General features: G+C 43.1%; 1 protein-coding gene across 1 annotated transcript in view; it reads right to left on the bottom strand.

Moving 5' to 3' along the window:
- Nucleotides 1-539: 539 nt before the first annotated feature.
- The window catches only part of RFC3 (replication factor C subunit 3), a 32,737-nt gene continuing 11,763 nt past the window's right edge, over nucleotides 540-21,513 (bottom strand). Inside the window, exons 4-9 of the mRNA XM_069758983.1 lie at nucleotides 16,984-17,081; nucleotides 13,460-13,641; nucleotides 9,912-10,048; nucleotides 9,689-9,787; nucleotides 7,173-7,242; nucleotides 540-1,250 (exon numbers count right to left, since the gene is read on the bottom strand). Of these exons, the coding sequence (XP_069615084.1) occupies nucleotides 1,059-1,250; nucleotides 7,173-7,242; nucleotides 9,689-9,787; nucleotides 9,912-10,048; nucleotides 13,460-13,641; nucleotides 16,984-17,081 (778 nt within the window). The 3' untranslated portion in view covers nucleotides 540-1,058. The remainder of the gene's footprint in view (nucleotides 1,251-7,172; nucleotides 7,243-9,688; nucleotides 9,788-9,911; nucleotides 10,049-13,459; nucleotides 13,642-16,983; nucleotides 17,082-21,513) is intronic.

Consider the following 21,513-nt stretch of genomic DNA (forward strand, 5'->3'; position numbering starts at 1 on the left):
GGGTATATAAAAAGATAAAATCCAGTGATCCCAATGTATTGTTACTCCTCTATAAATCACTGGTGAGGCCACATCTAGAACATGTGATCCAGTTTTTTGCTCCGCATTTTAAAAAGGATATTCCGAAGTTAGAATCAGTTCAAAGGTGGGCAACTAGATTACTACAAGGGATGGAAGGTCTCTCGTGGTGAGAGGTTGGAAAAGTTGGGCTTGTTTACCTTAGAAAAAAAAGACGCCTCCGAGGAGATCTCATTACATGGATAAATATAAGTGTGGTCAATACAAAGAACTGGCACATGACTTAGTCCTTCCAAAGGCAATACTAAGGACCGGGGGCACTGATTATGGGTGGAAGAAAGGCGATTCTGACAGCTAAATAGGAAAGGGTTCTTTACAGGTAGAGCAGTAAGACTGTGGGATGTCGACCACAAGCGGTAGTAATGGCAGACACTAGAACAGCTTTTAAGACAGGGCTGGATGATTTCTTCAATGCACATAATATTGTGGGTTATAGTTCATTTAGTAAAAAAATGTACAAATGATGGAGAAAGGTTTTACTTAATGGACATAGGTCTTTTTTCAACTTATGTAACTATGAATGAAGAAATACAGCGTAACATATCTTCTTTTTCTTAGTAGATACTTTTTATCAATAAAGAAATTTTCCATAAAACAATGTTAGACATTTCATGGAAGGTTTGATGAGAAAATATATTTAGTCCCTTGTCAGTCACGGTTTGTGTAATTTACAGCATGAAAATCACTGCACAAAGGATTATTTCAACCAGTGACAGCAGATCATTTTCACTCAGAGGATGTCAAGCGTTCCTACAAAGCAAATCTAGTGATTGCCGCCTGTCATCAGGGACTGTACAGGTGTAATATTAGCAAACACAGATTTTGAAAAAAATCCTCCGAGATGTTCTTTAGTACTTAAGAATGATTTATCTTCCATAATCCTTAACTTCATACACATGGTTTTTTAGGAATGTGTACAGATACAAGTGGCATCATGGTCTGAGTACATGACCAATATCTGTTCAAGAGCAGAAATAAGTCTAGAACATCATGGCTTCAAGTCCGTCCTCCATGAATCTCTTGTAGATGGACATAAATTTTGCCACAAACGCTTCCAGGTGATAGATTGCTTTGCTTCCGAGCTGCAGCCGATGCTCGTAGTAGGCTGCCATCTGCGCCACTTCGCCTTTTAGCTGTCCGTCACAGTTATTAAGGAGCTCCGATAATAAAGACTGGAATGAAGGAACACGAAATTAATACAAGCGTTAAACTACTGATTTCATGGATAACTCAAGACTTCATTTTTTGTACATAAAAATAGTAAGAGAGAGGATCTGTCACCAGATTTCACAATACAAAATATACTTTATTAAATCGATTACTTGGACCCGATAGGACTGGTGTTCTTATTTTCCAGTCTATAATACTGATATTAAGAGGAGTATTTTGAGCCCAGTTAAAGAGGGAGAGAGCTCACAAGTCCAAGTTTATTCAGTCTATGCCTACCCAGCCTGACAGCTGCAGCTTGTACTGAACAGTGAGAAAGCTCGGCAACAGCAGGGAGGAGGGACACCTGAAAGGCACAACGGGCCAAGTTTACTAATAGCGCAGTGGCTCAGTGGTAAGCACTGCAGCGCTGGGATTCTGGGTTCAAATCTCACCAAGGACAACATCTGCAAGGAGTTTGTTCTCCCCATGTTTGACAATGACAGTGGTGACAATGTATGTAAAACGCTGCGGAATAAGATAGCGCTATTCAAGCAATGCATAATAAGAATTGTGAGTGCATCTTGCCTTTGCCAAATTGTTACATCTACTTTTAGAACCATTTATTATGTGCTTAGAGAACGGTTTGTCTCACAATGTGTTAGTGGCGTAGCTTTAGTTAAAAGTGACTTAGATGGAAAGAGGGGCAAGGCATAACGGGAGAATGAGCACCAAAACCGGGGCACAAAAACTGTTCTGCCCAGCAACCGAAAAAAGTAGTCTAAGTATAGTCATGGGAGTCTAAAGATGAACGACCCAAAAAAATAAAAAATAATTGTAATATGCAGCTGTACTTACAAACACAGGTCACAATACTAATGCAATACAGGATGCAGCGGCTCCAATGATTAAGGCAGAAGCAACACAGGTGAAAAATATCGAAAACAACCACTCACACAACTACCAATTCATGGAGGGTTGGTTTCCTAGCATTAGAAATGCCCACATATGTGGCTTGTATAGGGCACCAGTCACATGAGTAGTGCACAGCACCTGACTTACTCATGGTAGGTGCTCCCACGGGTAGGTGTGGGAGTGCTTGTTTTACAAATATCTTGCACCTGTGTTGCCTTGTCCTATTATCCAGGTGGGCCTGTATATCCTGTAGTGCAGAGGTCCCCAACTCCAGTCCTCAAAGCCCACCAACAGGTCATGTTTTCAGGATTTCCTTAGTCTTGCCCAGGTAATAATTGCATCACCTGTGCAATGCAAAGGAAATCCTGAAAACATGACCTGTTGGTGGGCCTTGAGGACTGGAGTTGGGGACCTCTGCTGTAGTGCATTAATTGAGTGACCTGTGTTGGTAAATACGGCTGCCTTTTTAGCATCTAAAGAAACAAGTTATCATCCAACATGATTGCATGAGATTTGACGCATTTTCAGATTGTATAGTATAAGTCTGCACTGTCTAATTACTAGGGCACATTTGTCAACTTATGTATAGCAGCAATTACAACATCCTAAAACTGTAAAAAAAAAAAAAAAAAAAAAAAAGAAAAGTTATCTAGTTAGTAGTTTGATCTTTTTTAACATATATACCAATAGACATGCATGATATATATGCAAGTGTAAGAATGTAGAATTCAGTCTAGATAAAAAATAGTCTTCAGAAAGATGTACTGTATGAGGAGGTGTCCCTGTACATCAGATGGTATCGGATCAGGCTAAACATTATATTTATGCAACCACACAGTTGCAGTTTGTGACTCATTGCAATCATTCTAATCTGGCACTTTCAGCCTAGGTTACATTCATGCACAGGGTGTGTGCCTTGTTAATGAATGTGGTGCAAAACTACTTGGGGGAGAAATACGTGCTCAATGCTGGCATTCATTACTAATACATTTCTCCTCTAATACAGACAAGACTGAATTTCCTCATATCCCAAAAAGCTATCAAAGTCACTAATGAATCACTGACCAAGACTATCCACCTCTGCATATTTGGGCATATGTAAGCCAGAGAGGGTTTGGAGCAGAGGTGCCAAAAATTAGGAGAAATGTAGAGTTGTTCACTGATTGCATGGGGCTTCACATGTTAGATACCCTTTAAGGCCTCTTTCACATGTCAGTGTCTCCGGTACGTGTACTGACAGTTTTCTCACGTACCGGAGACACTGACACACGTAGACCCATTCAAATGAATGGGTCTATGCACGTCTCCAAGTTTTCACGGACCGTGTGTCCGTGTGCAAAACACGGAGACATGTCCGCTTTTCTCCGGCAGCACGGTCAGCAAAGCGTCCCGCACACGTGCACACGGAGAACAGTGTGCACTCTCCTCAGTGTGCACGTACCGCCCCCGCAGGAGAGACAGCGCTACAGTAAGCGCTGTCCCCACTGCGTGTGGTGCTGAAGCCGGCATTCATCCCTTCTGTCCTGCTCGGCTGAAAGCAGCGCTTGCAGGAGAGAAGGGATGAAAAATCAATTTTTTTTTGTTTGTGTTAAAAATAAAGTTTGGGGGTCACCTCCCGCCTCCCATCCCCTGTGCGCGCGCCCGCCAAGAAATACTCACCCAGCTCCCGCGATGTCTCCTCTCAGCGCCGGCAGCAGGTCCTGTGTGAGCAGTCATGTGGTACCGCTCATTAGTGATGAATATGCGCATATTCATCACTAATGAGCGGTACCACGTGACCGCTCACACAGGACCTGCTACCGGCGCTGAGAGGAGATCTGGACGTGTGAAACCGGCCTAAGAAGGGGTTGAAGTGAGACCCCCCCCACAAAAAAAAAAATACAACAAAAAACATTCTAGTGCACAACCCCCTCCACCCAAAACCATAACTCTCTGCTGACATCCCCACCATCATAATGGGTGATTTTAATATCCCTACTGACACCCGCCAGCCTCCAAGCTCCTGGCCCTTACCTCATCCTTTGGACTTACTCAGTGGTCCTCTACAGCCACCCTCACAGACGGACATACACTAGACCTAATCTTCACCCGCCTCTGTTCCTTATCTAATCTCACAACCTCTCCCTTCCCCCTATCTGACCACCATCTACTCACCTTCTCATCCTTGTCCTCCTCACCTGCCCCCCACATCCAGCCAGTACCACATCCTCACAGAAACCTTGCACACGTAGACATTCACAGACTCTCTTCTACCCCTGTCCTCCATATCTTCACTCCACGACACGGATAGCGCCACCGCTTTCTATAACTCCACCCTCACATCAGCCATAGACTCAGTCGCCCCTCTCATGCATGGCAAAGTGCGACAAATCAATAGGCAACCCTGGCATATCAACCTCACCAAAAACCTAAGACAAGCATCCAGGATCGCTGAGCGGAGTTGGAAAAAAAAAAAACACGCCTGTAAGACAACTTCACCGCTTTCAAACAAAACTAGCCCTCACTTCTGCTAAACAGACCTATTTCACTAACCTTGTATCTCCACTATCCTACAACCCAAAACAACTGTTCAGCAGATTTAACTCTCTCCTCCGCCCACCACTGCCACCTCCAACTCCCCTAATCTGTTCTGAGGACTTTGCCACCTACTTCACAAACAAGATCGACCAAACAAAGCAAACCTTTACTTTTCCACCACCCCAACCACTCCATATACCAGACCTCTGCCCTTCCCCAATAACTTCCCTCTCCAACATCACTGAAGGAGAACTTACTTGCCTCCTTTCCAAATCACACCTCACCACCTGTGCACTTGACCCCATCCCTTCCCACTTGCTCCCCAACCTCACTAACACGCTCATTCCAGCCTTAACCCATCTCTTCAACCTATCGCTCTGGTACTTTCCCCTCTGCCTTCAAACATGCCACCATCACACCCATCCTCAAAAAGCTAACCTTGACCCAACCGCTATGCCCAGCTATTGCCCCATATCACTGCTCCCGTTTGCTTCCAAACTCCTTGAGCAGCATGTCCATACTCAACTTTCCTCCCACCTCTTATCCAGCTCTCTCCTTGACAACCTCCAATCTGGCTTCCGCCCCCACCACTCCACCGAAACTGCTCTGACCAAAATTACTAATGACTTACTCACAGCCAAAGCTAACAGACAGTTCTCCATCCTCCTCCTTCTTGACCTGTCCTCGGCTTTCGACACAGTCGACAACCACCTACTGCTACAGATTCCTTCTTCCCTCGGCATCAAAGGCCTTGCCCTGTGCTGGATTGCCTCATACCTTTCCGACCGCACATTTAGTGTTTCTCACTCCCACACTACCAACTCATCCCGCCCTCTCTCTGTTGGAGTCCCTCAAGGCCCTGTCCTAGGGCCCCTACATTTTTCCATCTATACCCTTGGCCTGGGACAACTCAAAGTCCCATGGCTTCCAGTACTATCTATATGCGGACGACACTCAGATCTACCTCTCTGGCTCAGATGTCGCCTCTCTTCCGTCCAGAATCCCGGAGTGTCTGTCAGACATATCCTCCTCCTTCACCTCTCGCTTCCTAAAACTCAATGTAGACAAAACCGAACTCATCATCTTTTCCCCCCCCCCCCCCCCATCTCACGTATCCCCCTACCTGAACTATCTATTATAGTAAACGGCATCACGCTCTCTCCCGCACCTGAAATCTGCTGCCTCTGGGTAACTTTCGATTCTGCCCTGTCCTTCAAACCGCACGTCCAAACCCTTGCCACCTCCAACTCAAAAATATTGCCAGAATCCGTCCCTTCCTCAGCCCACAGTCTACTAAAACTCTTGTGCATGCCCTCATCTCCCGCCTCGATTACTGCAACACCCTCCTCTGTGGCCTCCCCGCTAACTCCCATGCACCACTCCAGTCTATCCTCAACTCTGCTGCTCGGCTAATCCACCTCTCTCCTCTCTACTCCCCTGCTTCACCCCTCTGCAAATCCCTCCACTGGCTCCCAATTCCCCAACGAATCCAGTTCAAACTACTAACACTGATCTACAAAGCCATCCATAACCTGTCCCCTCCCTATATCTCTGAACTAATCTCCCACCATCTTCCCTCACGTAATCTCCGATCCTCCCAAGACCACCTCCTCTCCTCCACACTTATTCGTTCCTCACACAACCGCCTCCAAGATTTCTCCCGAATATCCCCCATCCTCTGGAATTCCACACCTCAATACGTCCGATTATCCACCACCCTCGGATCCTTCAGACGGAACCTGAAAACCCATCTCTTTGGGAAAGCCTGCAATAACCATTCTGCCGCCACGTCACCGACCGCCCGAGCTGCCGCCACGTCACCGACCGCCACGTCACCGCCCGAGCTGCCGCCACGTCACCGACCGCCCGAGCTGCCGCCACGTCACCGACCGCCCGAGCTGCAGCACACCAACATTCCTGTCTCGTCCCCACTATCCTGAAGAATGTAAATCCGCAAGGACAGGGTCCTCTCCCCTCTGTACCAGTCTGTCACTGTAAATTTGTTTACTGTTAACGATATCTATAACCCTGTATGTAACCCCTTTTCACATGTACAGCACCATGGAATTAATGGTGCTATATAAATAATAATAACAACAACAGTTAATGGTCCATGACGTACAATTTCACCATAGGTGGTAAAACAAGGTATGAAGCCGGCTGCATTATACATGGCAGATGCCACCCGTGTAATACAGATTGCTGTAGTTTAACCACTTAAAGCCCTTAAGTCCTAAGGGTACTAAAAAAAAAAAAATATATATATATGAGAAAACAAATGTAAATATAAAATAATTTATAAATTTACACCACTCTTATTTTGACCCTTCCACAGTAATCATTTTAAGAAACATATTTGATATCGCTGTAATCCTACTGACCTGGAAAACAAATCAGAGTAACTGAAGGGTTAAAAAAAAAATAAAAAGGCAATACTACAACTACAAGGCAACCACTTACAAGAAAGTATACATTACATATAAAAGAGTTCACATTTATGTGCAAACCCCATGTACCTTCATTATAATCTCAGCTGGAATACAATGGGTTAGGAGTTCATACAGTCGTCCACGGACCTCCAGCAACCTATTGAAATCAGAACATTACATGCTATTAGCACAATATTAATTTATTTTACTCACTTACATAGGACCATCGTGCTTTATCACTGCTGTCCCCATTGGAACTCACAATCTACATTTGCTATCAGTTTGTCTTTGAAGTGTGAGGAAACCCATGCAAACACGGGATGCTATCAAAGTGCATTTATTGGTTACATTCTAACATTCAAAGGGGTATTCTAGCCTAAAGTTATCACGTCCCCACTTGACAGGTAACAGCTGTTAGAATGGGGTTGGTTCCACCACTAGACCCAAAGTCATTAGAGTGGGGGGACACAAGACTCCTGTTCTCCACTAGTTATAAGACTGCAGCCAGGAGAAGAGGAGACAAGTGTAGGCTACGGATACATTGAAGATACTAGTTCTGCCGTTCCTACAAGTGTCAGCCTTGAATGAAGCAGCAGGGCGCCCATACAACCAGCAGCCTCCATTAACTCCTCCTGGCTGCAGTCTTACAGCCAGGGGAGAACAGGAGCTACAAGTCCCTCCTTCTGGTAAATAGTGGGGGGTTCCAGGATAGACAGGAAAGAGGAAAAAAAAGGACAGTTAATAAATCAGAATGAGCAACATGTTCCTAGAGGAAACACTTTTCAAAAAGAATGAATGACATCAGCCATGTACAAAAAATGGCAGTTTACAACCAATTTTCATGACACATTTATATTCACTTTAATTGCACTAGCGATCTTTATTCTGAAGGTTCAGCCTTATAAATCCGGATTATAGGAAGAGTCACAGATCTTCAGTTCACTAAAGTGCTGGTAAACCTAATGAGGTGGAAATTCACGGTTGGCTGAAAACTACATAGGACAGATCAAAACTAACCTGCCCAAACATCTGTTCAGTGACAGATGGACCGTCCTCCACATTAATGGACAATTCACTTTATTTGCTTTTCAACAGAATTTCTCAGAGTGTTGATGGGTGGGCAGAAATACTCTCACGGTATGCAAGGTGACATTTTATTGCACAATTTGCATTAACCATTGCATTAACAGTAATTTAGTTATTGTTCTTGTTAAAAATGGGAGTGATCAAATATTAAAGTAGGCCATGGTGAAAGGAACTCAACGTTCCTGCTACTGCCCTCACCCAGCTAACCAGTACCCTACTGTACGCAAACAAGGGTGTAAGAACTCCCAAACAGCTGTCTACAGACGTGCGTCATTTCACATGGCAAGGCTCTTAAGGGTCAGACATTGACCTTTAGGGTAGGTACCTGCAAAGTACTGCAGTGCGCAGGTGTCGGGAAAGGTCAGAGGCTCGGCGCCTGCGCACTGCAGTACTTTGCTCTGCCCTCAGCAGGGCAGATATAGTACGCCTGCGCCGGAGCCGCGGCAGGAAGGGAAGAAGAGGACGTCATCGTATGAAGATGGGAGGTACTGGACCCGGACCGCGACGCCCATCAAACCCGGACCGCTCCTGGGTGAGTATGGCTAGGTTCCCATTGCGTTAATGGGAACGCGCTAACGTACAGCGTTGCATGGCGAAATTAACGCCGTGCAGCGCGTCCGTTAGCGCGCCCATTCACGGCAATGGGAATGCACTTCAGTAGCGCGTGCCATGTTCGGCACGCGCTAGCGACGCGCCAGTGTTTTCTGGCGCGCCGCAGACGCTGCTTGCAGCGTCCGAGGCGCGCCCGCGGTCCGTTCCCCGCTCTCGCAGATCGGGGACGTTAACGCGACCCCGAACCGCGGCCCCATTAAAAACATTGCGTTAGCGCAATCAGCTAGCGCTAAACGGATTGCACTAACGCAATGTGACCCTAGCCTATAATAGAACCGGTTTTTCTTATCTTTCAGGATACATCAGGGGCTTATCATTACAGAATGCTGTAGATAAGCCACTGACGGTGACCGCAGTTTATAGGGCCAAAATTAGGTGATAAGATTCCCTTTCAAATGTAGCACACAACTCTGGCATAGCACAAAAATTTCTGGCACATAAAATAATCACTCCAAGGGGACATTCCTCCCCCCCAAAAAAAAACAAAACTGGACTGGATTACAAAACTCACATACACGACGGCGGACAGGTAAAAAAAAAAACAAACAAAAAAACTCAAGAATAAGTATAATATAAAGCTATAATAGGAGAGACTAAGAATAAAAAGCTTTAAAAAGGAGGAAAAAGAAACAGGCATAAGAGGAATGAATCAAGCCCTTGGAGAAGAACTAGTTTGCCCTACTGTTAGCCTGGGGGAAAGGGTTTAAAAACCACAGAATCAGGCGAAGTATCTGTAACTGTTGACAGTAAAGACCACTCATCTCTGCTCTGATCATTTATCTATATATCAATACATCAATACATCAAGTGGAGTAATGCACATAGAAGGTTTGGTCTTATTTTACATAATTTCCAATGAATTCTGCAGCTTACTTTAATAAAGAGTAAAAGAAAAATTGCCAAACCTTTGTGGAGATTGTTGGCTGACTATAGCATTGGCAGTTTCCTTCACATAAACCTCCCAATCCGTCTCTGGCAAGTCTTGATCTGAGCTGAAGGGATATCTGTAGCATTTATTTAAGAAAATAAATAAATAAATAAAAAAAAATCAGTATGAACTAAATAATGTGGTTATTCTATTTGATTAACATTGAATATTACAGCAAATATATACATCACCATACGTACTGTTGGACGCGGCAAGCCTCACACATGAGAAGTGCTTTACGCAGGTTTCTGCCAGACTTCTCGGCGATCTTCCGAGCAAGCTCTTGTGGTAGACAAAGTCCTTCTTTTTTGCACACATTAAACAGAACTGTGCAGATCTGCAAGGTAAAGTTTTCTTCAATACTAAAAACAGTAAAAATAGAAGGAGTATTCCTAACTTAAGACATTCACAGGATGCAGTAATGTCTAACTGGGACCCAGATCTACAGCCAGGGGGATGGGGCTGTTTAATTCAGTCTCTGCCTGGGTGTGTCCAAACTGGTGTGTCCAAACTTTTGGCCTGTACTAACTATCTATCGATAGATAGATGGAGTTAGTACAGGCCAAAAGTTTGGACACACCTTCTCCGTTAAAGCTTTTTCTGTATTTTCAGGACTATGAAAATTGTACATTCACACTGAAGGCATCAAAACTATGAATTAACACATGTGGAATTATATACTTAACAAAAAAGTGTGAAACAACTGAAATTATGTCTTAAATTCTAGGTTCTTCAAAGTAGCCACCTTTTGCTTTGATGACTGCTTTGCACACTCTCGGCATTCTCTTGATGAGCTTCAAGAGGTAGTCACCGGGAATGGTCTTCCAACAATCTTGAAGGAGTTCCCAGAGATGCTTAGCACTTGTTGGCCCTTTTGCCTTCACTCTACGGTCCAGCTCACCCCAAACCATCCTGATTGGGGTCATCTGGCATAACACCCAATCACTCTCCTTCTTGGTCAAATAGCCCTTACACAGCCTTGAGATGTGTTTGGGGTCATTGTCCTGTTGAAAAATAAATGATGGTCCAACTAAACGCAAACCAGATGGAATAGCATGCCGCTGCAAGATGCTGTGGTAGCCTTGCTGGTTCAGTATGCCTTCAATTTTGAATAAATCCCCAACAGGGTCACCAGCAAAGCACCCCCACACCATCACACCTCCTCCTCCATGCTTCACCTTTTCTGCGTTGCACAAAGACACGGTGGCTGGAACCAAAGATCTCAAATTTGGACTCATCAGACCAAAGCACAGATTTCCACTGGTCTAATGTCCATTTTTTGTGTTCTTTAGCCCAAACAAGTCTCTTCTGCTTGTTGCCTGTCCTTAACAGTGGTTTCCTAGCAGCTATTTTACCATGAAGGTCTGCTGCACAAAGTCTCCTCTTAACAGTTGTTGTAGAGATGTGTCTGCTGCTAGAACTCTGTGTGGCATTGACCTGGTCTCTAATCTGAGCTGCTGTTAACCTGCTATTTCTGAGGCTGGTGACTCGGATAAACTTATCCTCAGAAGCAGAGGTGACTCTTGGTCTTCCTTTCCTGGGGCGGCCCTCATGTGAGCCAGTTTCTTTGTAGCACTTGATGGTTTTTGCAACTGCACTTGGGGACACTTTCAAAGATCTCCCAATTTTTCAGACTGACTAACCTTCATTTCTTAAAGTAATGATGGCCGCTCGTTTTTCTTTACTTAGAATTTGTATTATGGCAAGAAAAAAGCAGCTAACAGTCTATTCAGTAGGACTATCAGCTGTGTATCCACCAGACTTCTGCACAACACAACTGATGGTCCCAACCCCATTTATAAAGGCAAGAAATCCCACTTATTAAACCTGACAGGGCACACCCGTGAAGTGAAAACCATTCCCGGTGACTACCTCTTGAAGCTCATCAAGAGAATGCCAAGAGTGTGCAAAGCAGTCATCAAAGCAAAAGGTGGCTACTTTGAAGAACCTAGAATATAAGACATAATTTCAGTTGTTTCACACTTTTTTGTTAAGTATATAATTCCACATGTGTTAATTCATAGTTTTGATGCCTTCATTGTGAATGTACAATTTTCATAGTCATGAAAATACTGAAAAATCTTTAAATAAGAAGGTGTGTCCAAACTTTGTCTGTACTGTACTGTACGTACGTGCGTGCGTGCGTGTGTGTACACACACACACACACACACACACACTATGTATAGATCTATTGTGTCACTGGCAATAATTTAACATCTGTATTGAAAAGCTGCAGGTCGCACCCAGGTGTCAATATGTATTTTCCTGAGACAAGTAGACTTCTGTCTCCAATCTCACCAGGGGGTCCTGCTGGAAGCCAAGAAGAAAGGTAACATTTGACACCTCCTAGCTCTTGGAAGAGAGGTGTTAATTACGGACTGATAGTATCTCTGTGAGAACTTTTACACAAAGGATCTCAAGAGAAAATAATATATTCATTGGGGGGCACGGCCGTGGTCCAATAAAAAAACAAGCAATTATATTAACCTGAGGGGCTGGTCTAGAAACCTCCAGACCAAAGTTATAAATTAGACCTGTATACCTAAAACGTGTTCACATGTGAGGGCAGCCTGAGACGCTGATGTGTTCCACCAACTCCATTCACCCCCCCTCAGGGAGTAGAAAGCAAACTACCAGTTAGATGATTTCTGTAAGTTTTCTCCTGTTTATTTTTATACTGTTTTGCGGAAGTTGTATGTCATTATTATCATATTTTTATACCTTTTCTTACTGTAAGCACTGAACCTTTTTGTATTAAAGTATAAAACTTTAACAAGTTGAACCTTGAATGTTCTAAAAGAATCCATAGCCTAAGGTGTGTGAGCCTTATGAGTGTTAGACATTATTAGTATTAATATTTCCGGGTCTCATTGCCCATGTGTTCGATGAGTGGTGGCAGCGTGTATGAGCGGGTGAGTGGTCTGGGTCGGTGTGTGATTTATGCTCCCATTACAGCATAGGACAGAGGTTGAATGCTGGACTGAGAGTGGTGAGATAGATTAACCCTTGCAGGCACAACCCAAGTCACGTGCTGAGAGCAGGCACGTGATTAATTAGTTACACCACGGAGAAGGGATCCGTGACAGTATGTCCTCTTGTAATTAAAGCACCACTCCAGCAAGTTTTATTTTTTTTTTGAATACTCAATGCACAGCTGGAGTGGTGCTTTAAATGTAATTTCCCTGCCCCATATCATACTCACCTGCCACTGCCTTCATCGTTTTACATAGTATCTGTCTGTCTATCTACGGCGAAAACTAACCTGCCGGCAGCTCCAGTGTTTGCTGGAGTGCACCCGTAAGTCACTTTTCTATACAGGTCTATGAGAGCCTCATATTGCTCTCATAAAATTGCACTGAGCTGTGATGTAACTACTGACTTCCGGCCAATCAGAAGTTATGGGCACAAGAAGGCACAGTGGGATCAGAGCCATGCCGAAAAACAGTGAAGATGCCGGAGGGAGAGTATAAAAATGGGGGCAGAAGGCTTACAATTGCCACTCCGGCGCTGAAAAATATATCCATTCTCTCACTGATTCTGTTGGTCATGTATTGGTAGAAAGATAACAGGTTTCCAGTTTCACCAGAGTCCTATACTGGCCATGTTTCACATCACACTTTTCTCAGATTGCTTTTGGTGTGCACAAGGCCAGTGCATGGAAGTAACAGACTATATGGGTACTAGGTGTAAAGGGGTCACCGTTTTCTAAAGACTAAAAACAATATAACTTCTTAGGGTCAATCATACCTCTTCAATGCTCGGCGCGGGCACACGAACTGCCAGACATCTGCTTCTTATTGGAGCAATGACTTTTGATGTAGAATTACAGCATAAAATGAGCCTACAAGTAGACATGTACTTCTCCATGGTTCTCCTCAGTGCGTGCTGAGCGTCCTTAGTAAGTTTATCCACCTCGGTTAGCAGCACAACTGCAGAGAGAAAAAAAAAACAACTGCAATGTTACTGACAAAAGTAAGCAAAAAAAAGGTATATTGTGCATGATGAACATGCAATGGAGATGCATGGATACTACGATCTGGAACACTGTGTTACTGAATATTGTACTAAGCAACTGAGCAAACATATTAAATGCTCACATGTATGAAAGTAATGTGATGTTCAATGACCATCAGATATGAGACGCTCTGCAAACAGATTGCCCAACCATAGCTACAATAATAGAGAGCTACTCAGGTCTAGATAGCTTGTAAATGTACCCTGGTAACACAAGCTTAGGTAGGGGGTCAGGTCACATTAACCACTTCACAAACTTGAGATTTTCCGATTTTTCTCCCCTTCAAAGAGTCATAACTTTTTAATTTTTTGGGTCAATATAGCCTTAAGAGGGCTTGTTTTTTTGTGGGTTGAATTGTACCTTTAAATTAAACCATTGATTTTATCATTTAAAGTACTGGAAAGCGGGAAAATAATTCCAAGTGCAGTGAAATGGCAAAAGTGAAATTTCACAACTGATTTTTTGTTTTTTCATATGAAGACTCATTTATCTTCAACAAGTTATTGTTACATGTTGGAATAGCCAGAATTGATTTGTATGCTTTAAAAAGCCATTATGTTGTTGATTTGTGTAATATTGCCTCGTCACTAAAAAGAGTTAAAAAAAAAAAAAAATCATGATCTGGCTATATGATTCTCCAGATCAGTACGAGTACGCAGATACCGAATATTTAGTTTTTTGTTTTGTTTTTAATTTGTGAAAATTTTTTGGGAAATCTAACAAAAAAAAAAAAAAAATTTGCTTGTGTCGCCATTTTCTGAGACTCGTAACGCTTTTAATTTTTGGGATACGTGCTATTTGGGGGCTTATTTTTGTGTCCTGAGTTGACTTTTTTTTTAATGATACTATTTTGACTGCCTCTTGTTGAGTTTTATGGCAATGTTGCGGCAGCCAAAAACCCTCCCGTAATTCTAGCGTTTTTCTACTCGTTACGCCGTTTACTGATTGGATCAATATATTTTATACTTTGATAGATTACACATTTCTGAATGCAGTGACGTCAAATGTGTATATTTTTTATTATTTTATTTACAATGGGCCAAAATTGGGGGGAGGGTGTAGTCGATTTTAACTTTGGTATTTTTTGTTTTGGTTTTTTTTAAACATGTTTTTCACTTGTTACCGTATTTGTTAGGGTAGGTTCACATTGCGTTAATGGGTTAACGCTAACGCACAGCGTTGCACGGCGAAAATGTCGCAATCAACGCCGTGCAACGGGTCCGTTAGCGCACCCATTGACAGCAATGTTATTTCTGCCTGTAGGGCATCGCTAGCGCGTGCCATTTTCGGCACACGCTAGCGATGTGCCGTTCTTTTGTGACGGACCTCGGACGCTGCTTGCAGCGTCCGAGGTCCGTTCCTCACTAGCGCAGATCGGGGATCTGCGCTAGCGGGGACGGCGAACGCGGACCAAAAAGAAACACTGCGTTAGCGCAATCCGCTAGCGCTATGCGCTTAACGGATTGCCCTAACGCAATGTGAACCTAGCCTTACTCTCCTTAGGGGACTTCTAGCCCAAGCGATCGGATAGTTGAAGCTTCACGTAGTAGAAATCATGATCTCTTCGGAGCATTCACAGAAGGATTATAATGATAGGCACGAGGGTCATCAGACCATCGGCTCTCATGACAAACCATCGGCGTCTTGCGATCATGTCACAGGCGCGGTGATGCTAGCGAAGAATGAAGCGATCTCTGCCGGCGTGTGTTGAATGCGATCAGCATTTCAGTGGCCCTTTTCAGCTCAGTATATTGAAATAAACAGAAAGGTACTGAGTAGTCTAGTAGACCAGGATGAATCCAGTACGGGAAACAATTTGATACATTGTGGTACACTTTTCATAAACATATAGGACATGGATGGATTCCAACCATTGCCGGTATAAGTTGTTTTATGTCAAAAGGAGGCCTTCAGTGTGAAACAGGACTCAATAAACAGGTCTCTCAAAATATTCTATTTGTTAGAAAATGGTTTCATCCCATCATTCAATATACAGAAAGTGACCATTCCACAGAGTATTTGGCTGGAAAGTTATGCTGGGTCTGTCAAGCCTGCCGCAGAAGATCGAGTGTCCTGCTTACCAGAACCAGAGGAGGAGACAGATCCTGACCCATCACTGCCATCATCTGTACTCCAAGTACAGAGCATGTTCTGATAACAATGCAGCTAAGGATGGGTAAATAAACAAGTGTTTGGAAGCCACTTACATTATTTTTATTTTACATGAATGAAGAAAAATGCCCTAATAAAGCAATTTGCAAGGTTTTATAACTTTCCATGGTGTACAAAGTTAATAAAAAAAAAAGTGTAGTTATATAAAAACTCAGTAAACTCAGATTTAATGGACCTATATATTTGAGTCCTGTCTGCTTCATATAACAAGAGCTTCAGTATAAGGCTTCATTACCACGATGAGCTTTTGGTGCATTTTTGAGGTTGTAGAATTTTGCCACCTATTATTTAAATTAAATCACCTGCGTCTTTTCATAGTGTGTGCTTTTTTTAACATGCTTTTTTTTCTTTGACAAAACCTTATTGACATACTTAGGTGCGGATTATATGCGTTTCTTCTGCAGAAATGCACTAAAAATACATGTGCATTTTTAACCTGCAGAATTTCCACACCTAATGCAAATCTATTTGGAAATTCTGCACAGAAAACTCAGCGTACCGCAGAAGAAATTGTGAATCTGAGATGCTGTGAATCTGAAACACGCAACACAGGTCAGTTTATGCTGCGTTAAAGAAAAAAAAAAAAAAAGCATAACGAGCAGGAAAGTTCTTTGCAAGAACAGTGAAGGTATGTGTCCACGTTCAGGATTGCATCAGGATTTGGTCAGGATTTTATGCAGGTAAAATCCTGACCAAATCTGCACCTGAGGTCACTGGCAGGTCACCTGCGCTGTCCTTGCGTGTTTTCTCCAATGTAAGGACATGCTGCGTTCTTAAAAGGTGCGCCGCATGTGCGTTTTCACGGGTCTGCCGCATGCATCTTAATGAATAGTAGTGATGGGATTTCATGAAATCCCATCACTCCACTATGCTGTAACATCTGGACGCTGCGTTTTTGACACTGTGGCTCAGCGCAGCGTCAAAGAGGCAGCGTTTCCTGAACGTGGAAACATACCCTAAGACAGCAGCAAAAAAACGTAGCGTCAAAAACACTAAAAACTTATAGTGGGAATATAGCCCCAGAGTGAGCTATGACAGCACACAGGAACACTATAGACTTTTGGAAATGGATAATGATACAGACCTTTGAAATCCCTTTGAGTACTTGTCTCAAGTTGTTGTGATTGGGCCACAGTTTTCAATAATTCTTGGATGACAACGCGATCGCTATTGCCAGCATCACTGGAAAATATATAACAACATCAGAACAAACTAACATGTAGGTGCTGCTGCGGGTTAGAGTGGGACAAATTAAAATATCTGGTCTTTTGCTTATAATTATATCAACATATATTACATTACAGGTATACAATTTACCAACATGGAGAACTCCATGCGGGCAGTGATTTTAACAAAAAAAAGGGTTAAGTTCATGAAAGGTTACGGGGTTTTATCATTTTCATTCCAAAGGGTAGAAATATGTAACAAAAATCTGCTGCAACTTTACAACACGCAGATTGGAATATCTGCAGAAAATCTCAATCACATGGATTGTACTGTACTTTGCTATACTTCGGTGTTTTGTACAGACTACACTCAAAGTTGTATAAAATGCAGAAATATTTAGATACACATTTCCAGACTCAAGTTGTGTCTGGGATAGCATCATGTGGAAAGCATTTCCATCCACTTCTACTAGCAGACCTGCGTATGTATCAACCCAAATAAAAAAAAAACATTGTAAAAGCTTTCCACAAATTCTTCTATTATACAATTTCCTTCATAATTGTAATATATCCAGAACAACATTTGCGCACATAAAATCAAAATCCCATCTCGGAATGAATATATTCACTCCTAAAAACAATTATTAAATAAACCCTACAACAGAACCTTTCACTGCGTTATTTTGGTCATCTTCAGCTACATATAGAACAGGTCATTTTATCAACTAGACTTTACTATGATGGATATAGGATGTTTGGAAAACATGGGTTCTTATTTTTTCTACTGTACATGAAGAGACATGCGATTGTGGCTATAGAGTTGCTCCTTTTTTTTTTCCACTAAAAAAATAAATAAATATACATACATATACATACACAAAACTACTCGGAAAAGGTTTGTAGAGTGAATGGCACCAGAGGAATACTCTGTCAGGACTTGGATAAACGCGAGTCCACTTTACCAGCTTGCACGAAATCTCAGGGATCGAGGTGCTCAGGATTAATAGCTTAAAGTCTATGATGCAAAAAAATTAAAGAAATGCGGCACTCACCCTTTGCTGCTTGTGAAATCATGCTGTTTTTATTGGACCAACATGAAGAAATTGTTACATGTCCTGGACCCGTTGAAGCACATCGTGTGCGAAATGGCCGTCGACCACTTTCTCTCCCCGCACGCCTGATGTAATACATGGACATGTAACAATTTCTTCATGTTGGTCCAATAAAAACAGCACGATTTCACAAGCAGCAAAGGGTGAGTGCCGCATTTCTTTCAATTATATATATATTTTTTTTTTTTATGAAAATTTCTTGTATTTTAATAGATGAAATATCAATTTTCATATAGATTTCAATGACGTTTTATAATACATGGATTTATTTCATTGTCTTTATAAGTACCGTATTTAGATTTGTTCAGAGGCGATATGTACAAATATAAAATAGATATTAAATTATAAGAATGTCAAACGTTATAGAAATGAGAAACTTGCAAAAAGATTCTTATTGTTTTATTTGACCCTACACATATGCAGGTCAACAAGTATAGGTAAATGCTGTCCGTTAGAGATACCCCGAAATAAGCCTTAGCAGGTCACGTGCATGTTAGCACTTTTGTGATTTATAAAATTTTTATCAGTATAAGGCTGGTTTCCCAGTTTCGACACTGAAGATCCAAGTATGGACTGTAATGAGTGGATGAGCCACGGTTCTTAGAACGCAACAGCCTCATACATATATATACGAGGCTGCAGAGTTCGGGACAGGATACCTGCGACCAAACCGGACATCGCAATTCATACTGAAATTGCGAATTGTTGTAGTGTAAACAAGGTCAAATAAATGACTGCAAAACAGATATCATGGCATCACTGTGCTTCACTATGGTCTGTGTTCATTTCAACTTTGTAGGATGAGAAAGAAGTGACTGGCAGTATGGCGACTAACTGGTGATTCCTGACTTGTAACCATCTCTGTAGCAATGGTTGGTGAATGGTGGTAACAACACAGGGCTTTATGTTCTCTGGATTTTGGCTGATGCAAAAAACGTCTTAATATAATTTAGAGACTGTTGCTTTCAGGTGTGACCTGCTTCTATTAAGACATAATGACCAATGAAAAGAAACTTTAAAGGGAGGGTGCCGTGATTTTAGTTTTTGTATTAATAATTATTGATTATATAATCAATTATTTTTAATACAAAAGTAAATGTACTACTTTAATACTTTATTTATTCGTTTTTACTTTTTCCACTGGAGGCCGCCATTTTTATTAGTGTGGGTGTAAGTGTCTGGGCACGACACTTGCACACCTCACTTACGGCAGCCATGGGCATAGGAGCCAACAGTCGGGCTCCGACCGCTCCTCCTGCCTCTCAGCTGTGACTTGGGCACGCCCCCTGGGCTGCTACGTCACAGCTGTGAGAGGAGATCGCGGCCATTTTGTTTTTTATTTTCCTCTGTCATCGCACACACAGCTCAGTGTGTGCGATCATAGCAAGAGCTGCCAGGGAGAAGCTGCTGCTGGGAAGAGAGGTTCGGGGTGAGTATCTGCAGCCAGGAGCTGTGATTGCAGCCTGTACTTATTATTACAGCACAGGCTGCAATCACTGCTCACTGCCGACCTGTTCAGAGCAGAGCAGGGAGATCGTCACACTGCTCTGCCCTGAACATGACTCAGCACTTCCTGGGAGAGGACGGAAGGTAAGTACAGAGTTTTTATTTTCTTATGCATCTACCACTGCTACCTGTCCCTATATACCACTGCTACCTGCCACTATATACCACTGCTACCTGCCACTATATACCACTGCTACCTGCCCCTATATACCACTGCTACCTGCCCCTATATACCACTGCTACCTGCCCCTATATACCACTGCTACCTGCCACTATATACCACTGCTACCAGCCCTTATATACCACTGCTACCTGTCCCTATATACCACTGCTACCTGCCCCTATATACCACTGCTACCTGCCCCTATATACCACTGCTACCTGCCCCTATATACCACAGCTACCTGCCCCTATATACTACCGCTACCTGCCCCTATATACCACCGCTACCTGCCCCTATATACCACCGCTACCTGCTCCTATATACCACCGCTACCTGCCCCTATATACCACCGCTACCTGCCCCTATATACCACTGCTACCTGCTCCTATATACCACTGCTACCAGCCCCTATATACCACTGCTACCTGCCCCTATATACCACTGCTACCAGCCCCTATATACCACCTATCACTGCTACCAGCCCCTATATACCACCTACCACCAGCCTCTATATACCACCTACCACCGCTACCTGCCTCTGTATACCACTGCTACCTGCCTCTCTATACCACCTAACACTGCTGCCTGCCTCTATATACCATCTACCACTGCTGCCTGCCTCTATATACCATCTACCACTGCTACCTCTGTCCTGTGTAGCTAATCTAGTCCTGTGTAGCTAATCCTGTCCTGTGTACAGTATCACACAAGATAGGATTAGATACACGGCGCAGCACAGTATCACACAGGACAGGATTAGATACACGGCTCAGCAGTCAGTATCTAATCCTCTCCTATGCACTCCTCTCCCCCCTGCATGTCTTTCCCCATTGTGGTTTATTATTTTTGTTGTGGGAGATGAGGGAGTCGAGGATTATGCGTTCGGTATGGTATAAAAAAGATTAATAAAGGACTTTATTCTGGCCGAGTCTTTATTTACAATACATGTGAGATCTATATGGCGGCATTATGGGTGATCTATATGGCAGTATTATGTGAGAAGCATATGGTGGTATGTGAGAACACTGACGGTATTATGTGTGATCTATATGGCGGTATGTGAGAACACTGGCGGTATTATGTGTGATCTATATGGTGGTATTATGTGAGAACTGTATGACAGTATTGTGTGATCTATTTGATAGTATTGTGTGTGATCTATATGGCGGTATTATGTGAGAACACTATGGCAGTATTATCTTCAGAAAGTGGACCCATTCTATGGTGGTTCTGGCTGAGCACCTGCACGCGGGTCTGGGGTAATAGAGGGGACAGCGTGACCTCCAGTTAGGTGCAGTCAGGGGAAGGCTGGTGAGGCAGCTGAAGAGAGGGGTCTCATTTTTATCGTTACTATATGGCTACATTTCCTTCCCAGCGTCACCCCGTACTTCGCCTGTCGCCTCGTTTTCACACATTGCCAGGACAGGATGGAGAAGACAGGATCTGAGGAGGGGAATGGGGTCTGCATGCAAAGTCTGGATCAGAACAGGCCATCAATCCGCAGAAATGTTTCCTGGATTTCTGTGGAGCAGACGGTCCATCCATATGTATAAAAGACAGCGCTCTATGTACAATCCCTGGCTGCTCCGCACACCGAACAGGGAGCCCCTATAGACCAGCACACTGCTCTCCTGAAATACTCTGTGCTGCTGTCACCCTGCTCCCTC

Source organism: Ranitomeya imitator, chromosome 3 (assembly GCF_032444005.1).
Source record: "Ranitomeya imitator isolate aRanImi1 chromosome 3, aRanImi1.pri, whole genome shotgun sequence".
Taxonomy (NCBI): domain Eukaryota; kingdom Metazoa; phylum Chordata; class Amphibia; order Anura; family Dendrobatidae; genus Ranitomeya; species Ranitomeya imitator.